This window comes from Myxine glutinosa, chromosome 4 (genome assembly GCF_964187855.1).
Source record: "Myxine glutinosa chromosome 4, kmMyxGlut1.1, whole genome shotgun sequence".
NCBI classification, from domain to species: domain Eukaryota; kingdom Metazoa; phylum Chordata; class Myxini; order Myxiniformes; family Myxinidae; genus Myxine; species Myxine glutinosa.
The window spans coordinates 38983908-39003558 of NC_136264.1; the positions used below are offsets into that span (position 1 = coordinate 38983908).

General features: G+C 45.6%; 1 protein-coding gene across 3 annotated transcripts in view; it reads left to right on the forward strand.

Moving 5' to 3' along the window:
- Positions 1–914: 914 nt before the first annotated feature.
- The window catches only part of LOC137424593 (5'-nucleotidase domain-containing protein 3), a 114379-nt gene continuing 95642 nt past the window's right edge, over positions 915–19651 (forward strand). For 2 of the 3 annotated variants that reach the window (XM_078775645.1, XM_068112197.2), the window contains exons 1-2: positions 942–1391; positions 15388–15572. In XM_078775645.1, coding sequence (XP_078631771.1) covers positions 1199–1391; positions 15388–15572 — 378 coding nt within the window. In that variant the 5' untranslated portion in view covers positions 942–1198. Of the gene's footprint in view, positions 1392–15387; positions 15573–19651 lie in introns of all 3 variants that reach the window. The other variant, XM_068112196.2, reaches the window with a different exon arrangement.

The following is a 19651-nucleotide window of genomic DNA, read 5'->3' on the forward strand; positions in this document are numbered from 1 at the left end:
AGTTGTTCCTCGATCCTAAACTGACGATCCTAAACTGGTCAGACAGATGGATGGACAGACAGGAACTAATTGCCTCACCCCGCTTTTAGCTTCGTGTGCGTGGGATAACTAGAGAGTTTATGGAACACCTTACCCCGCACAGTGTGGAGAAAAAGGACATAGTCGGGGGTCTGTGAGCAGCAAATTTGATTGGTCGAGATGACATAAAATGCCGTGACATTTTGTCCGAGTCCTGCTAAACGAAAGGTTTTTGAAAACGCCAATAAAGTAATTTATGTTCTACAGTGTTCAAGTATATAAATCAATTTAAATAAAATAAATATTTTAAAGGTTGGAGAAAAAAAAATTCGGAAGTTTACCGCCGTTGATGCAGTGTCTTTTACACCACCTTATTTAACGCATTGCGTTAGTTCCTGTTGTTTATGTTATTTATGACGTCCTTAAAAACAGTAATTGCCTGTGCGGAATGATTTTCATTTTTGTTTGACTACCAGGAATGCTCAATCAGGACAAATGCAGAGCCCAAGTAATGCCAAAGCACAGGTCTGTTTTAGACGTGTTCAAAATATAACATTCAATTTAAATTAAGTTGTTCCTCGATCATTAACTGATGTTTGTAGACAGACAGACAGAGTGAACCAATTGCCGAGCCCAGAGTGCGAGAGGAGGGGTGAGGTGTCCAAAAGATGGTCACGTGCGTACGTAATAAATAGATGGTCACGTTTATTTTAATAAAAGCAGTTTTTAATCAGGCGTTTAATGGGAAGAATAAGTCGTCGCAATAATGACATCCGACTCATGTTTGTTGCCATTAGTTGGTTCCACGTTCGATCCCGCCCGGTGTGTCCTTGGTGGAGTTGTTGGGTCGTCGTTGGTAATATTATTAACGACACTGCGGACGGAGGGCCGATACTATTGGCTGTTGGGTTAAATGACGTCAATCCCGCGGAAATGGAGAAGGCAGACACACGTGGTGGAGCTCTTTCTGGGAAAGGGATTTTCGGGTTGGGATTCCCCTGAGCATTGTTGGTTCTTGTTTCCTCGTCACCTCGCGACGTTCGCCAACCCAGTGGGTCGAGGCTCTGGCGGGACCGGACACAGGGATTCCACGCCACCTGTAGCTTCGCCTGCTCGCGGAGCCGCATAAGCTCTCGGACTCGCGGTCTGCGGAGCTGAACTCGGACCGTGTGCAGCGGGAATGGCGAGAACGGCTCTCGGACGACGCGTCCTGTGCGGCCAAGCAGGGATCCCCTCACCGTTCGGCAGGTTGTTGTCGGACGAAACCGGTACGTTCCGCGAATGCTTCGGGCAGCCGACCGAGCCCGTGGCTGGGACGGACATGAAGGATTTGCTGTGGAAACGTTACAAGCACGTCAAGGCTTTGGCTGCAGGTGAGGTAAATCCGCCGCAGCATCGCCATCAGGTATCGATAATATTAATAATCTGTCACGTCTTGATCCCACCTGCACCTGCCTAAAGTGGCCACCCGGCCGTGGTGCTTTGCGCTCATTGGTTGCTCGCTCGGTCTTGCTTTACCTAAAGCCGTTAATTCACCTAAGATCCACTTTTTTTTTGAAATACCGACTTTTTTTTTTTTCTTTCTTGGAAGTTCTATCAGTGTCCATGTGTTTGATAACTCTCCTCCCCCCTTCTCATGCCTCCTCCCCCTCCCCCTCCCCCTCCCCATCCCCTCCCCATCCCCCTCCCCCCCTCCCCCTCCCCCTCCCCATCCCCCTCCCCCTCGCATGCCTTCCCTCCCCCTCCCCTCCCCCTCCCCTCCCCCTCCCCTCCCCCTCCCCCTCCCCTCCCCCTCCCCCTCCCCCTCCCCTCCCCCTCCCCTCCCCTCGCATGCCTTCCCTCCTCCTCCTCCTCCTCCTCCTCCCCCTCCTCCCCCTCTCATGCCTCTCCCCCTCCCCCTCTCATGCCTCTCCCCCTCCCCCTCTCATGCCTCCCCCCTCCCCCTCTCATGCCTCCCCCCTCCCCCTCTCATGCCTCCCCCCTCTCTCATTCCTCCCCCCCCCCCTCATGTCTACCCCCCCCCTCATGTCTCCCCCCCCCTTCATGCCTCCCCTCCCCCCTTCATGCCTCCCCCCCCCAAGTCCTCTCCCTCCCACAGATCTCCCGATGTCCCTGTTCTCTGCTGTTGTACTTGTGTGCTTCCCTCTCTCTCCCCATCTTGTCTCCCGCTCCCTTTTTTGTATGTTTTGTGTGTCCGTTTGTTGTTGTTTTTTTCTTTTTGTGATTGATGTTAGCTCTTACACGAGCCTCGATCTTGTATACAAAAAAAAAACAATTGCAGTATCCAGGATTAAGTATTCGAAAACCACAACCGATCGTATTTTAAACATCTTGCTGTTCAGGAAATTTAAATAAAAGACTCGTTAAGGTCGTACCGTGATGTTTTTTTGGCTCAAGTCTTTGACGAACCGGCTGGCCAGGCCTGACGTTCGACTGGGTAGTTGGGGGGTAGGAATGTCTTCAGGTTGTCTTCGCCAAGGACGCTGTGGGATCTTGTAACGTCCACCAACGAACTCCGGTAGATGGGGGCAGCCAAGGACGACACACCTGGATGAATCGCCCAACCTGCGAAGCCCCAGGATGACAGTTTATGGCTGCGTCGGGGTTCGAGCCCAGATGGGACAGCTTCGAGTTGAGTGCGCTTACCTCTAGGCCATCCTGCCAGCCCACCCCTTCCAACACCAACAATAAAATTACCGAAGGCGGTAAGATTTAGTAATACGTTCAGGGTGCCGGTGATAACTCGCCTACTTTTTGCGAAAAGTGCCATGGGATGTTTAACTTGCACAATGTAGTGCTAGCAGCCGAAACGGCCAGCTTAACGTCCATCTGAGGGATGGTGTACTTTATTATTCCATTCCCTGCCCGTGGAGCACCGATCCACCAGTCTGCGTAGAATCGCGAATCAAACCAACACCGAACAGCTCAAAAGGTAAGTGTGCCATGGTTTGCCCTGTAATAATTATTGTATCAATTATTTCTAACCAGACTTTGTTTTTTTTTTGGTTTTGTTTTTTCTCTCTCCCCATTAGGTTGTAGATGCAAAACGAAAAAGTTATCTTAATCAAGCGAGGGGTCATGTACCATAGTTAACTTGAAACCCAGTTGCTTTCGAAAAGGCCAAATTCTCCTTCCTGAACATGGCACACCAGTCCAATGGCTGTGGGATGATGTCATGTTTTATAGATGTATTTGTACAAGTTGTTTCTTCTCCTTTATCTATGTATGTCAGCACAAGGGATTGATTAACCACGTTTTGTTCTTTATGGTGTGTTTCGTTTCATCGGCAGGAGGCATACAAGGGGTCAACTTGGTCCAATGGCGGTTATTTATTTATTTATATTTTTTCTGCACACAATCGAGGCTCCTGCAAGAGCGAACAGATTGAACATGAAAACGTGCACGGACACATAAAACATACAATAAAGGGAGCGGGAGACAAGAGTGGGAGTGAGAGGGAAGCACATAAGCACAACAACAGTAGAGAACAAGGACATCGAGAGATCTGTGGATGGGAGAGGGATGGGGGGGGGGGGGGGGCGAAACGGTATCAAATAAATGAACACTACTAGCAATTTCAGGAATGAAGTCGGAGAATGAAAGAGGTGGATTTGTGGTGGATTAACGGGGGTACAAAAGATCAAGATTTTGGATGGGAGAGGATAAGAGTTGATGGTGAACAGCTGTTTTAAAGACCTGGAGGGAGGAGAGGGATTGAAGAGAGTGTGCGATTGAAGGTTGAAGTGATTGTTCCAGAGGCAGGAAAAAAAGAGGAATGAAAGAGTGAAGGTGAGCAGAGGGTCAGAGAGGTTGACAGAGGGTTGGACTCGTGTCTGGATGGGTTGACATTCTTGATGACAATATCTTCCATGACATTTTGTTTCTTGTAAGGCAGGGTTGGTGTGGAGGGTTCCAACTTTGGGGAAACCTGGACTTGTCTTTACAGGAAACTTGTTCTTCTTGGTAAACGCTTTTAAATGGCAATATATAGGAAATTTGGCCAGATAAATAAAATTGCTCGATTTTTTTTTCTCTATCTTCCTTTAAACCCTGGTTTAGGGCTAGGATCCTGGTGTTGGGCTAGCGGTTCGGGTGCCGGCTTAGGATCCTAGGATCCTGGGTTCGAATCCCGGTCGATCGCTGAATTAACGCCAGGGGGGTTGACTCAGCCTGTCATCCTTCCGAGGTCGGCTAATTGAGTACCAGTTCACTGGTAATTCCCTGTTTGTCGTTAAAGGCGGCAAAAAGGGTTGGCGGCAGGAAGGGCATCCGGCCGTAAAACATTGCTTCAAAAAGGGGACCGAAAAACAACAACAACCACGGTTCCCGAAAAAGGCCAACCCCCGCTTTGCGGGGAAAAATGGCCTCTAAAGGTGGTTTTTTTTTTTTTTTCCCTTTAAACACGTTGCGTTTCGCTTTAGCATCAGTTACTGCAAAAGAAAAGTGACTGCCAAAGAGGACATTTGAGAGGTCAATGATCCACCGTTGCCTCTTTTCCCGCTGCCTTGTTGAGCTGCGCTAAGTGTAGTTGACCTTCCAATAGAAACCCTGTGGTCAAAATTAGCTGTAACCCGAGGCCTTCCTTTGCTTTGTTCAATGTTCAGACTTCACCACAACTCACAGCGAGGGAGTTGTTATTTTTATATGTTTTTATTTGCACCTTGAACAGGATTACAGTGATAGTTTTGCAGACTTTGCACAGGCCTAATTGCACTAGTACTATGTTTTTGCCAAAATATAGTTCAAAAGAATCATTAACGAGATTTTTTTTCCCCCTTTAACGGAGGTGGACTCTCTCGGTAATTTAAAACACTTTCTTTTCTGAAAGGTCATTGGGGATATCAGAAACGACTCTGGGGTCCGGTTTCCTTACAATCGCGTGTCGTCGCACCCTTTCCAAGGGTTATGGAGGGGTTTGGACGTAAAATATGTGAACTGGACAAGGTTACTTTGCTACGATAGTTGGAGCTTCATTCAGGTGGATTATTCAGCAACAACATTCTTTTGTAGCAGCACATTATTGAACATCTCGGGCAAAAATCTCACTGCGTTTTTTGAGGTTATGTACAAAAGACCCTAAAAAGTTACAAAACAGTAAAAAAAACTTGCTTATTTCTACTATAGCCTTAAAATGAATGATCGTTTTAAGGCCATTTTCCCCGCTAGAGCGGGGGTTGGCCTTGCAGGCCCCATGACGATCATGGTTCCCTGTTTGAGGCAATGTTTTTATGGCCGGATGCCCTTCCTGACGCCAACCCTTGGTCGCCTCTTACGATGCGCAGGGATACGGTGTACCTATTCTAAGCCGGGGTACACACCGTGGTCATTCATCCCAGCAAGCTGGTACTCAATTTGCCGACCTCGGAAGGATGACAGGCTGAGTCAACCCCCCTGGCGTTAATTCAGCGATCGACCGGGATTCGAACCCAGGATCCTAGGATCCCAAGCCGGCACCCTAACCGCTAAGCCAACACCAGGCTATATAGCCTTAAAATAATGGAGTTATTTCACACATAAAGTCGAGTGCAATGTACAAATGCTAGCCACTCGATAAATTATGATGACAGCTCATTACTGTACTTATGTCATGCAAATCTCAAAAAATTTTGACATGTAAATTTATCCGTTAGCATGAGCACGTGGAACACTAGTCATCAAAAAGTTTTTATAAAAAGAAGGTAAATTGAGGAATTCCAAAGTGGTTTTGTTTTAAAAGTTAGAATGCTTGTGTCGTCCAAAAGTTCTCAAATAAAGTCTGCTGAATGTTTTCGAATGATGGTGCCTGTATTGTAACACACATAATGTTGCATTCAACCATGTTGCACTGACATTTTGAATGTCAGTGTTGAATTTATCGTGAACATGTTTACCTGCAGCTGCTACTACTGGAACTGGATGTTCAGCTTTGCAGACCATATCCTGAGGCTTATAGTCAAAGATGTCAGCTGGTACTGGCCACCTGCATAGACCTTTACGCACTGATTAAATAACAGTAACTTGTACTACTACGTGCGTAACTTAGCACACTGATTCTTAGTAACACAATAGTAACTGAGTATATGATAAATATATCTTCCTCACTGATTGGCTGTTCCAGCACATGATCTGATAATTTGTACAGAAATGTGCAGACTGAATCTTTTTCCCTTTGTCTTCTTGTCTGGCTTCTTCAAGGAAAAATTAAGCTGTGTGTTAAAAGATGGCAGCACTTGACCAACAAAGATGCAGAAAATCTCCCTCCAGGTTATGAGACAAATATTTTGATGTGAAAACAGATACGATTTCTTACCTCCGCGCAGCAAAAGTGGAAGGAAATGTTTTCTTCTAAGTGTTCGTTTTTGTTTGTGTGTTAGCAGGATATCTTAAAAAGTTGACGGATTTGGACCAAACCTGTTGGATTGATAGCTTATGGGGCAAGGACCAAGTGATTAAATGTTGAAGATTGGGATCTTTTAAAATAAAATTTAAAAAAATCATGGATGACACACATTGTTTTTCAGTGTGGATGAAAAGATTGACTGAATAGTTTTATCAAGTTTCCTTTGCAAATGACAAACGTGAGAGAGAGAACAAAGAAAATTTGCCAGATTCAGAAGCGTAACACACGTAACATTTTTTTTTTACACATATAACGCAGCATTCTGGTGATTCAAGTGTTTAATATTGTTACGATTGTGGGGATAGGAGATGAAATACCTTAGTGAAGTCAGGAATGTATCGTTTAGCATGGACTGTGTGATGCGTAGAAAGCCCATTTTGATGTACATAAGCAGGGTAAACGTGCAGATTGAGTGCTTGCATGTCGCCATAGGGGGCATGGCTTTTGTGTTAACTAGTTCTAAGGCGTAAGATTAATAAATTAAAGTAATTGGCCCCCTATGATTTTTCCCTTTGTTCTTATAAAATTCACTCGGCCAGCCATGCAATCGGCACATTGCCACAACCACACCGACAAGCCCAACAGAAACCCAACACATTTGTCGATCGGCAAGGGAACCCTGCCCTCGAACATTCTCGATGGGTGTCAAGAAAGGTCATGAGGCCCCGCCCCGGAGGGAACGATTGGTCATGGCCATGGACTGAAGTGGTGGGGCGCGGTGATCGGTTTGAGTGTGACGTAAGAGAGAAGAGGGGAGGGTGCGTTTTTTTTTTGTTTGTTTTTTGGGTATACTGAATCGAGGCTCGTGAAAGAGCTAACATTTACTTCACAAACAAATCAACCAGACAAACAAAATATATAAAAAGAGGGAGCGGAAAACAAGATGGGGAGAGAAGGGGAAGCACACACACACAACATTTGAGAGCAGGGAGATGTGTGGAAGGGAGAGGGCTTGGGGGGAGGAGGCGTGGGAAGGGGGAGGGAGAAGTATAAAACACAAGGACACCAAGGACTTCCAGGACAGAAGTTGGTATTTCAAAAAAGTGGAATTGGGGTGAAATTAGCGGGGGTAGAAAAGATCAAGGTTTTGGATGGGGGAAGATAAGAGATGGTGGTGAACAGCTGTTTTAAAGACCTGGAGGGTGGAGTGGGATTGAAGAGAGTGAGGGAGTTTGTTCCAGAGGCGGGAGAAAAGAGGAATGAAGGAGTGAAGGTGAGCAGAGAGTCTTGATTTTGGCAGTTTAACCATAAGAGGGTTGCAGGCAGATCTTGTGCGACCTGTAGGAATATTTGGGGGACAGAGCCCAGAGAGAGCTGGGGGGGAAAGGCCAGAGAGGAGTCGGTAGAAGACGGAAAGACCACACCTGCCTGCGGTGAGTGAGTGAAAGGCCCTTGGAGTTAGCTTCATCGCGGGAGATTCCAATGAATCGTTTTCGCCCTATCACTAAATGAGATCCAGATCTTCACCAAAATCTAATAATTTTGTCCATGTCACATACCGAACCTCTCCACCAAATTTCGGCCGAATCCTTCCACAACCTTTTGAGATATTCTGTTCATAAACAAACAGACAAACAGACAGACAGACAGACAGACAGACAGATAGTGGTGAAAATATAACGTCCATCCACCTTCGGTGGCGGAGGTGATCAAAACTATGATTCACTTTCTGATTAGTGGAAGGTTACAGTCGTGCAAGGTTTCTAGAAACTGCCACAGTCTTGTATCTTAGGGTCGTGTAGTGGTACATACGTTCTTTTGGATAGAGCACAGAGGTGATCATCAAATTGTGAATCATAACCAATCGTTTTCACATCTTGGTTCATGTACTTTCAAGTTCATTGCATCTTCCCACAGACCTCATGTGAGTGTGGTACATTTGAGAATGATTAATTATACCTCATTTGGCGACATTTCATGGTACAAAGTGGATTTCAAAATACTTGTTGTTCTGATCATGACGGTCGTAAATTTGTAGCTAAAATGGTGTTAATTATGTGATTTTTTTTGAGGGTGCTTGACCAAACATCCAAACCCCAACCACAGTGACATTTGAGTGCCCAACTCTAAAATTAGGTGCACCGGGCACCCAGACACCTGTTAATGTCGAACCCTGACCATATGATGAAAATACAATGCACAAACTTGACAACAAGTTGCATTTGCTTTATTACCATGTGAGCAACTAAAATAAAACAAGAAACTAGAATGGCACTCGCTCTTCGACAACATGACATCGACTGATATGCCTCCGCCCACATTATTGCATCATTACAATACTTGTACCAAGTTTGATTTCAATCCATGCATCTGTTCTCAAGTTATCACATTTCTACCTGACATGACTTTTGACCTCTTGACCCCAAAATGTAATCAGTTCATGTTTATATCATTACACATACCTGTACCAACTTTTCATTTCAATCCCTTCAGCTATTCACAAGTTATCACATTTTTACCTGACATGACCTCTGACCGTCGGACTTTGACATTGGGACCCCAAAATCTAATCATTTAATCTTGACATCATTATACATACAGTCATGTGAAAAAGTAAGTACACCCCATGTAAAGTTTGGACTTTTTCAACATATTTCAACATACAGCTATTTGATCTTCATTTCAACAATATTGATAAATAAAGGTGATATAATACAACAAATATCATGAAACATTTACATTTTGTAGTCAATTGTATAATTTAAATTTACATAAATGCAAATTTTGCATGTGGAAAAAGTAAGTACACCCTTGGCTCCAATAGATGGTATTGCTCCCTTTGACAGAAACAACCTCAAGTAGGCGTTTCTTATAACTGTCTACCAGTCTCTGACATCGACTGGGAGAAATTTTTGCCCACTCCTCCATGCAGAATTCTTTCAGCTGTGCAATGTTTGAGGGGTTTCTTGCATGCACAGCTCGTTTCAAATCCCCCCGCAACATCTCGATGGGACTTAGATCCGGGCTTTGACTTGGCCATTCCAGAACCCTCCATTTCTTTCTTTTCAGCCATTCCTTGGTGGATTTACTGGTATGTTTAGGGTCATTGCCATGTTGCAAGGTCCACCTTCGCTTGAGCTTCTACTTCCTGACAGATGGCCTGTGGCCTCACATTATCCTCAAGCACCCTCTGGTACAATGAAGAATTCATCGTGGATTTTATGATGGTGAGCTGCCGAGGCCCTGATGCAGCAAAGCTGCCCCAAACCATAATATTTCCACCACCATGCTTTACAGTTGGTATCAGGTTCTTGTGGTCAAACGCTGTCTTTGGTTTTCGCCAAACATGTCTTCTGGTACTGTGGCCAAATAACTCCACCTTTGACTCATCTGTCCAGAGCACATTGTTCCAGAAGTGCTGGTCTTTGCCTAGGTGTTCATTGGCAAACTTTAGTCTTGCCCTGATGTTCTTTCTGGACAGCAAAGGTTTCCTCCTGGCACACCTCCCATGCAGATCAAATTTTTGCAGCCTCTTTCTAATGGTAGACTCGTGCACTTTGACATCAACAGTGGCAAGAGCTACCTGTATGTCCCGTGATGACATTCTGGGGTTCTTAGAGACTTATTTCAGAATCTTGCGGTCTGCTCTCGGGCTGAACTTGCTGGGGCGGCCTGGCCTGAACAAGTTGGCAGTTGTTTGGAATATTCTCCACTTGTAGATGATCTTCCGAACGTTTCCCAGTGTGTACCCTGGATTAGAATAGGTACACCGTATCCCTGCGTGTCGTAAGAGACGACTAAGAGGGTTGGCGTTAGGAAGGGCACCCGGCCATAAAAACATTGCCTCAAAAAGAGAACCATGACAATTACAACTACATATGGGCAGGGTACAGCCCGAAGTGGAGTTCGGTTTCTGAGGTTTGGGACATGGAATGTAGGGACAATGACCGGGAGATCAGGAGAAGTGGTGGAAGTATTGGTCAGAAGAAGAGTGGACATATGTTGTGTGCAAGAGACGAGATGGAAGGGAAGTGGTGTGAGAATGGTAAAGGGTAGGTAGGGACAGAAATACAAGTTTATGTGGAAAGGGTGCCTGGAGGGCGTGAATGGTGTTGGTGTCCTGTTTTCTGAGGAGTTTGTAGACAGTGTGGTGAGTGTGACTAGAGTGAGTGATAGGTTGATGATGGTGAAAATGATGATTGGAAAGCTCTTGGTGAACGTCATCTCGGGATATGCTCCGCAGGTTGGTCGGAGCGATGAAGAGAAGGACAAGTTCTGGTGTGCGATAGAGAAGCTGATGGAAAACGTGAAAGATGAGGAAGTTGTTGTGGTAGGAGGAGACCTAAATGGACATGTGGGAAGGAGTATGGATGGTTTTGACGGAGTTCATGGGGGTTACGGATATGGTGTGAGAAATGGAGAAGGTGAAAGGATTTTGGAGTTTGCTGATGGAGCTGATTTGTTGATTTGTAATACTCAGTTCCAGAAAGAGGATAATAAGCTTGTTACATACACGTCAGGTGGGTCGACGACAACCGTTGACTACCTGATGGTGTGTAGGCGAGATAGGGGGCACCTCCAGGACACAAAGGTGATCCCGGGGGAGGAGGCTGTTTCACAGCACCACTTGGTTGTCTGCGACATAAGGGTGAAAGGTGCGAGGAGAGCTCGGCGGGTGAAGTAGCAACTGAGAATGAAGGTGTGGAGGTTGAAAGAGGTGACAGTAAGGGAGGCATTAAAAGAGAGGCTGAGTAGGGTCGAGGATGATGTGGTTGAGATTGAAAGTGGTTGGATGTCAATGAAAGCTAGTCTGTTGGGAGCCGTTGGTGAGGTATGTGGATGGACAATAGGACCACCGAGGCACTCAGAAACATGGTGGTGGGATGATGAAGTTGGAAAGAGGATTGACGAGAAGAGGAAGAAGTTCAAGGAGTGGCAGAAGGCGAAGGGTACTGGAGCAGAAACAGCAGAGCATGAAAGTTATAAGGCAGCCAGGAAGGCTGCAAAGAAAGAGGTAGCAAAGGCACAGGAGGCATGTCGGAAAATGTTCGGAGAACGCTTGGATTCGGAAGAGGTTCAGAAAGCAGTATTCAGTATTGCAAAGCAGATAGCGAAAGCGAGGTGTGATGTGATGGGGGTGAGTTGCTTGAAGGATGAAGTGGGACAAATCGTTGTCGACCCAGATGGAATTAAAGGAAGATGGAAAAGATATATGGAAATGCTGTTGAATACAGAGAATGAATGGGATGGCAACATCGAGAGTAACCCAGTTTTAGGACCGGCAGAGAAGATAACTGAGAAGGAAGTTGAGGAAGCGATAAAAGCAATGAAGGGTAGAAAAGCGGGAGGGCCGACGGGAGTTGTGGGAGATATGTTGAAGGCAGCAGGAAGTTGGGGTGTGAAGAGAATGACAGAGATCTGTAATCTGGTGGTGAAAGAAGGCCGCATTCCAGTGGTTTGGGAACTGAGTACCCTCGTCCCTCTATACAAGGGGAAAGGTGACCCTCTGGAGTGTGCCTCGTACCGAGCGATAAAGTTTTTGGAGCATGGAATGAAGGTATTGGAAAGGGTGTTGGAGAGGAGGATAAGGAAGAAAGTGAAGATCGACGAAATGCAGTTTGGATTTATGCCAGGAAGAGGAACGACAGACGCGCTTTTCATTGTGAGGCAGTTGCAGGAGAAGTACATGGAGAAGAGGAAGAAGTTGTTTCTTGGGTTTGTTGATCTGGAGAAAGCATTCGATAGGGTTCCATGCAAAGTATTGACATGGGCATTGAGGAAGTTAGGAGTGGAGGAATGGTTGATCAGAATCGTGATGGCAATGTACAAAAGAGCGCGCACAGCTGTAAGGACGAAGGACGGGAACAGTGGTGAGTTTGAGGTGAAGGTGGGAGTGCATCAGGGGTCGGTACTAAGTCCACTACTATTTGTATCTGTGATGGAGGTGCGGGCTCAGAACGTAAAGGAGGGTTTACCATGGGAGTTGTTGTATGCAGATGATCTGGTGTTGATTGCGGAAAGTATGGATGGACTGAAGGAAAAGATGAACAAGTGGAAGGAATGTATGGAGACAAAAGGTCTGAAGGTGAATATCAGAAAGACGAAGGTGATGGCAAGTGGTAAAGCATGTGGGGAGGTGGAAAGAACTGGGAAGTGGCCCTGTGCTGTGTGTCGGAAGGGTGTCAGAGTGAACTCCATTCAATGTCTCCGCTCATCCCTCTCCTCCACGGCTGCAGAAACCCTCATCCACGCCTTCATCACCTCCCGTCTGGACTACTGCAATAGCCTCCTCTATGGTTCACCCTAAAAAATCACCAATAAACTCCAATACATTCAGAACTCCGCTGCCCGTCTACTCACCCATTCCCGGACCCGTGACCACATCACCCCCGTCCTTTACAAGCTTCACTGGCTCCCCATCCCCCAGAGAATCCAGTACAAAATCCTCCTCTTGACATACAAAGCCCTCCATAACCTGGCCCCATCCTACCTGGCTGACCTCCTCTCCAGACACACTCCCACCCGCAACCTCCGCTCTGCTGGTACCAACCTCCTGACCCCCTCCATCCGGACCAAATTCAGATCCTGGGGGGACAGGGCCTTCTCCATCGCTGCTCCCACCCTCTGGAACTCACTACCTCACACCATCAGAGACTCCTCCTCACTCACCACATTCAAAACATCACTAAAGACCCACCTGTTCAACACTGCATTCAACATTCAACCCACAGCATTTAACCCCTGACTATCTCTTCTCCTTCTCCCTCCTTTTGCTTTAAATATTTCCCTATTGATTCTTGTCTTTTTGCAATTGTTGTTTTCATGTATTGTTATGCATTATGTTTGCCACTCTGTCAAAGCGCCTTTGGGCTTCTGGAAAAGCGCTATACAAAATAAATGAATTATTATTATTATTAATGTACAATGTGCGCTGAGTGGGTTCATCAAAAATGTAGTGGTCTGAGAGGGTCATTAACCAGTGTGGCAGCTACATTCAAATGTAAGGTGTGCACAGAGGGAGCTGCAGGTGGAGGAAATGTTGAGTTGGATCAGGGAGATGGCATGAAGCTGGAAGGTGTGAAAACATTTTGCTACCTCGGAGACATGCTGAATGGAGAAGGTGGATCAGACTCGGCAACGGTTGCTCGAGTGAGATGTGCATGGAAGAAGTTTCGGGAACTGAATGGCGTGCTGATGATGAGGGGAGTGTCGTTGAAGCTGAAGGGAAAGGTGTATGCTGCATGTGTGAGAAGTGTTATGATTTATGGGAGCGAGACATGGGTAATGAACGTAGAGCAGCAACGAAGGTTGGAAAGGCTGGAAATGCGAATGGTTTGACGGATGTGCGGAGTATCGTTGAGAGAGAGGAATACAAATGATGAATTGCGAAAGATGATGGGAATAGAGCCTGTGATTGATGCTGTGAAGAGGAACAGGTTGAGATGGTTTGGTCATGTGTTGAGGAAGGATGAAAGTGACTGGTTGAGAAGAGTGATGGAAATGAATGTAGAAGGCTGTAGAGGACGGGGAAGACCGAGAAAGACTTGGCTAAAGATGGTGGAAGAAGAAATGCGGGCAAGGGGGTTAACAAGGAAAGATGCAGAAAATAGGGCAAAATGGAGAAGATTGTCATGGGGACCGCAAGGCTAACCCCCGCTCTAGTAGGGAAAATGGCCTTTAAAATGCATGTTGTTGTTGTGTTGTTGTCGATGATCTTCCGGACAGTCGAATGATTGATTTCACATTGTTTGGAGATCTTTTTAAATCACTTCCCAGACTCGTAGGCATCTATAACCTTCTTTCTGAAGGCCTCAGAGAGCTCTTTTGATCTAGGCATGGTGACGCCACACACTTCAACAACAAAGAGCAAACCAAACCAAATATCTGAGGTTTAAATATGACAGGTTCCTCCAAGATCCTCTCTAACGATGTTCTAATCATTTGCACCTGAGCTGGTGCACCTGATTCTAATTTTAGGTATTTGAAGTAGTGATAAATGTCGGGGTGTACTTACTTTTTCCACATGCGAAATTTGCATTTTTGTGTATTTAAATTATACAATGGACTACAAAATGTAAATGTTTCATGATATTTGTTATATTCTAATCACCTTTATCTATCAATATTGTTGAAATGAAGATCAAATAGCTGTATGTTGAAATATGTTGAAAAAGTCAAAAGTTTACATGGGGTGTACTTACCTTTTCACGTGACTGTAACTGTACCAAGTTTGAATTGTATCACTTCAGCCGTTCTCAAGTTATAGACCGATTACAAACTTTGACCTTTGCCCCCATAATCTAATCAGTTAATCTTTACATCATTATACATGCCTGTACCAAGTTTGAATTGGATCACTTAAGCCGTTTTCAAGTTGTGGACATATTACAGAATTTGACCTCTTGACCCCAAAATCTAATCGGTTCATCTTTGCATCATTCTACATAACTGTACCAAATTTGGTCAAAATCCCATCACTGGTTCACAAGTTATTGCGGTAACAGGATTTTTACCTAACATGACCTCTGACCTTTGGCATTTGACCTCGTGACCCCAAAATCGAATCAGTTCATCTTTACCTCATTATACATACTTGCACCAAGTTTGACTAACATCCCTTCAGCCGTTCTCAAATAATCGTGGGAACGAAAACGTATCACGGACAGTCGGATGGACAACCTGAAAACCTACGTCGCTGGAGGCTTAACTAGAAATTCTCTGAAGTAGCCTTAAAACATTAAAAATGCCACCAGATTACATTGGAAAAATAAAATTTCCAGCAACAAGAACTAAAAATATATATCATTGCAACTTGCATCATGGATGACTAAGTTTGCAGTAATTTCCGACCATGCCATGAGCATTGTTAAGCAGATCGGAACAACGCCAGGGTATTGGTAGCATGATTAAAATGTAAGCTAGCACCTCATTGGTCCAAAGATGGATTATAATCTCACTCCTCTCCCCTCCACCTCTCCCTTCTATCTTTATAATAATTGTAAGAGTTGAACTCCCTTGACCTCTGACCATGTGTGTGATGCCTCTTGCAGAAACGTGGACTATTAGGAAGTCTTTACCCATAAGCCCATCTGCAGTTTTCGCTAATAATGAAGTGTGCCTGGGAGATGTTGCTGTGTATGGCTTCGACTATGACTACACGCTAGCGCTGTACTCGTCTGAGCTGCATGCAACAATCTACAGTTCGGCCATGGACGTTCTACTTGAAAAGTACAAGGTAGGGTGAGGACAATTTTGCATGTAGTCCAATAGAAGTGTACTGGTGGAGAATGTTGAGTAGGAATCCAACTGTAACACACGTTTAATACAGAAATCGTCATCATCGTCGTCGTCTCGTTTCCATGCTTACATGTGTAAGCCGTGATTCACCTAATGGCCGCTTTCCAGTCCACACAATCTGCTGCTAGTCCTCTTGTTAGTCCTTTAACTCTGAGATCATCTCTCAGCAACTCAGTCCATGTTTTCCTCGGACGGCCTCCAGCTCTACTTCCATTCACATTCATATTTGTACAACTCTTCACACAGCTGTCCTCCCCCATCCCTTACACGTGTCCGAACCACCTCAACCTACCCCTATGCTGAACCTCACTAATGCTCCCGATACCTAACCTCTCTCTTAATTCCGCATTTGGTTTCCTATCCATCAGTGTCACATTACACATCCATCTCTTGTTGCATTTATCTGGCAACTTGATAATTCTAATTTTGTATTTGCTGAATTACATTTCATTTATTTATATGCAGAAGTTGATGCTCAGGGGAGAGCTGAAGAACACAGGGTAAGAAGGTCGACAAACTAACAGGGCAGAGAGGAACAGGTGGATTGATTGACTTGTTAATTTGCTTGTTGTACTCTTTCTCAAATCTTTTCCAGTTCTTTTAATATCCGAGAGTCACCTCTAACAAAGGAATCGTTAATGGCATCGGCCATTACAGCAGACCTGAAGACTCCTCTCTTCCCCCATTTCATTCATCTCCGTAGCCTATGCGAAGGTCATTGGACTCATCAATTGGACTCAGCTTGTGCAGAAGACTCATTCTGTACAGGGTAGTTTGACACCTCTCCACCAGATTGACTGCTGCATCATCCCTCTCTGCCAATCTGGAGAAAATAAGCAGCTGGTCATCTACTTAAAAGATACATCTATCTATAATTCCAGCAATCTCTGTGTGTCTGTCTGTGTGTCTGTGACCGCTGTTTCTCGACAACCACGGGTCCGATATACTTGAAACTTGCCAGGTATATTGCTGGGGACCCGAGGATGTGCCTTTTCAAGGTTTGTAATTAATCGGACAAGTACCTACCGAGCTATGTCCAAAAAACGCTTCAACCAATCAGAGAGCAGCGAGCTATCACGTGTGCCGAACCGTTAATGCAATGCAAGCGTTAATGCGTTAATGCAAGGCTTTTCTTTTTTTCCCTCTTCTCTTTCTACTTTTCCTTGCGATTAAATTGCAAACAGCCAAAATACGTTGGCGCTAATTGAATAATTGGCCATTAACACTAAAATAATCGTAACTGCGATATGCCAACTTCCGGACAGTGCAGCCTTCCATGTTGTTGTTGTTTGCAGCAGCTGTTTGCAGCAAGGCAAGGCTTTTCAACTATGTTGCCGTTAAACTATGTTTTAAAACGAATTCAAACTGCGATTAAATTAAAACGATTCATCCTAACTGCGATTTGCGAACTTCCGGACAGTGACGACTTATCTTCCGGCAGCCAATCACAGAACGCTCTGTTGCGTAGGCGTGGCCGATGTGAGACGAGCGGAGCTGAGCGCGTTACGAGCTGACCGCCATTACGGTACGTAATTCGATTTCTTATGCGCATTATTTCTCCCAATTCAGTCAGAGCGAAGGGCGGAAGCGAAGAGCGTTGCTTTTTTTGTTTACGGGCGTACGGGCGGGGTAGAGCGTACGGGTAGCGTTTTTTTTTTTTTTTGGCCACGGAACGGGCACCCACGTACGGGCAATGCCCTAGTGTATTCAATGCAAGAAAGATCCATATTGTCCTGTCACTGGCGATTAAGACCGCCGGATGACGAATAGCCAAACGTTTTTACTCCCAAGGCGACCTCCCGAATATGGCGGTTATGAGCGCGAGCGAGATGGAGGCTGCGAGACGTTTACCTGAAGAGAACGAAAAGCAACACGGGTTTATTCCCGAACCCACGAACAAAGAAACGTGAGAAATGAAAATACAATAATAATGATTTTAATGAAAATAAACCAAGGAATACAATGAATGTTGAAGTAAACTAAAATTCACTACTTCGAGGATCCTCCATTCAGACAAAAAAACAGACAAGGGGAAAGATAATAAAATCAAAATCTCCCTTGGCCAGCACTTATCTTTGGTCCAAAATGGGCCCTTTTTCCAAGTTGGTGGTTGTGGGAGTCTTGAGCCACCCGTGCGGGAAGCGCTCAAAATGGTATATTGGTATGGTTAGTCCGATATATTGGTTGGTCCGTGCTCGAAGTCGCCACCACCATGAGGCGAGTAGACAGGACGGCCTCCTTAGTGTTCTCCACCGTCTATTATGGAGGGCAGTGTGGCCTCCAGCTCCCTTGTGAGCCAACAGTCAACGCTCTCAGATCACCATGGGAAACAGCTCTCCTCAAAAAGCGCATAAAACAAAAAAAATGGCCAGCCTCAATGTCCGATCTCCTCCACCAAAGTCTCTCGAAGCTTCTCGATCACATCACACCGACCAATGGTGAAGCTCTTTTTCAAATCGCCCCATGCTCGACCCACATCCTCTGGGCCAATCATGACCTTCAGAGGTGTGGCCTGCGGGCTCTTTCTCCACCCCCCCCCCCCCGCCCCCATCACACCACTCCGGAGGCGTGGCCTTTTTCTTTATTACGTCCATCAGGGGGCGGGGCTTGCTCTGACAGGCTCTGCTTGGCTTTTTGCCAGCATGGTAAATGTTGTTTAAAGGAGGTTTTCATGGCCGACCGTGGCAGCAAAACATCTATCTATAATTCCAGCAATCTCTGTGTGTCTGTCTGTGTGTCTGTGTGTCTGTGTGTCTGTGTGTCTGTGTGTCTGTGTGTCTGTGACCGCTGTTTCTCGACAACCACGGGTCCGATATACTTGAAACTTGCCAGGTATATTGCTGGGGACCCGAGGATGTGCCTTTTCAAGGTTTCATATTAATCGGACAATTACTTACCGAGCTATGTCCAAAAAACGCTTCAACCAATCAGAGAGCAGCGAGCTATCACGTGTGCCGAACGTGGCGATCAGACTCTGCCTCGGACGGCACATTTGACAGCGTATTCATTTATTTCACGTTGGAAAACTATGTTGCCGTTAAACTATGTTTTAAAACGAATTCAAACTGCGATTAAATTAAAACGATTCATCCTAACTGCGATTTGCGAACTTCCGGACAGTGACGACTGTCCGGCAGCACGCTTTCCGGCATCCAATCACAGAACGCTTTGTTGCGTAGGCGTGGCCGATGTGAGACGAGCGGAGCTGAGCGCGTTACGAGCTGACCGCCATTACGGTACGTAATTCGATTTCTTATGCGCATTATTTCTCCCAATTCAGTCAGAGCGAAGGGCGGAAGCGAAGAGCGTTGTATTTTTTGTTTACGGGCGTACGGGCGGGGTAGAGCGTACGGGTAGCGTTTTTTTTTTTTTTTTGGCAAGGAACGGGCAACCACGCGTTTGTGCACGCGATGGCGATTGCTTTACCAAACTCCGGAAGCCGTTCGCTTTGGACCAAACCATTGCATGTAAATAGAGGGGGGGGTTCTGTGGTCGTTGCGAATGGACCAAACCATTCATGTAAATAGAGGGGGGGGGTTGTCACTGTACTCGCAAGCCGTTCGCCGTTCGCTTTGGCGTTGCGAATGAACCAAACCATTTCATGTAAATAGAGGGGGGGGATATAATTTTAGATAGATATATAGTACGGGCATATATATAGTACGGGCATGCCCTAGTAAAGGGAAAATCACGTACTGGGGAAAATTTTCCTTAATCCCTATAGCTAATTAGCACTGCTCCCCCCATGTGTGAAGACACATAAACAATCTTAAGCTACATTTTCCCTACTTACTGTACATAGAGATTTCTCCTACGCGTCCACGGTCCATGCTACAATTGTACAATCCTACCTTCCCTACTGTATCCTTTCACCTACCCCCATAAACGTAACAATATTATTCCTTGGTCCCTCCATTGGATTAGCAGGCAAATCATCCAGTCTATTTCTGCTAACAGCCTCTGGGAGAGATACAGTGTTTGGATTTACCTGAACTCACTATCAGCTATATAGTGCAG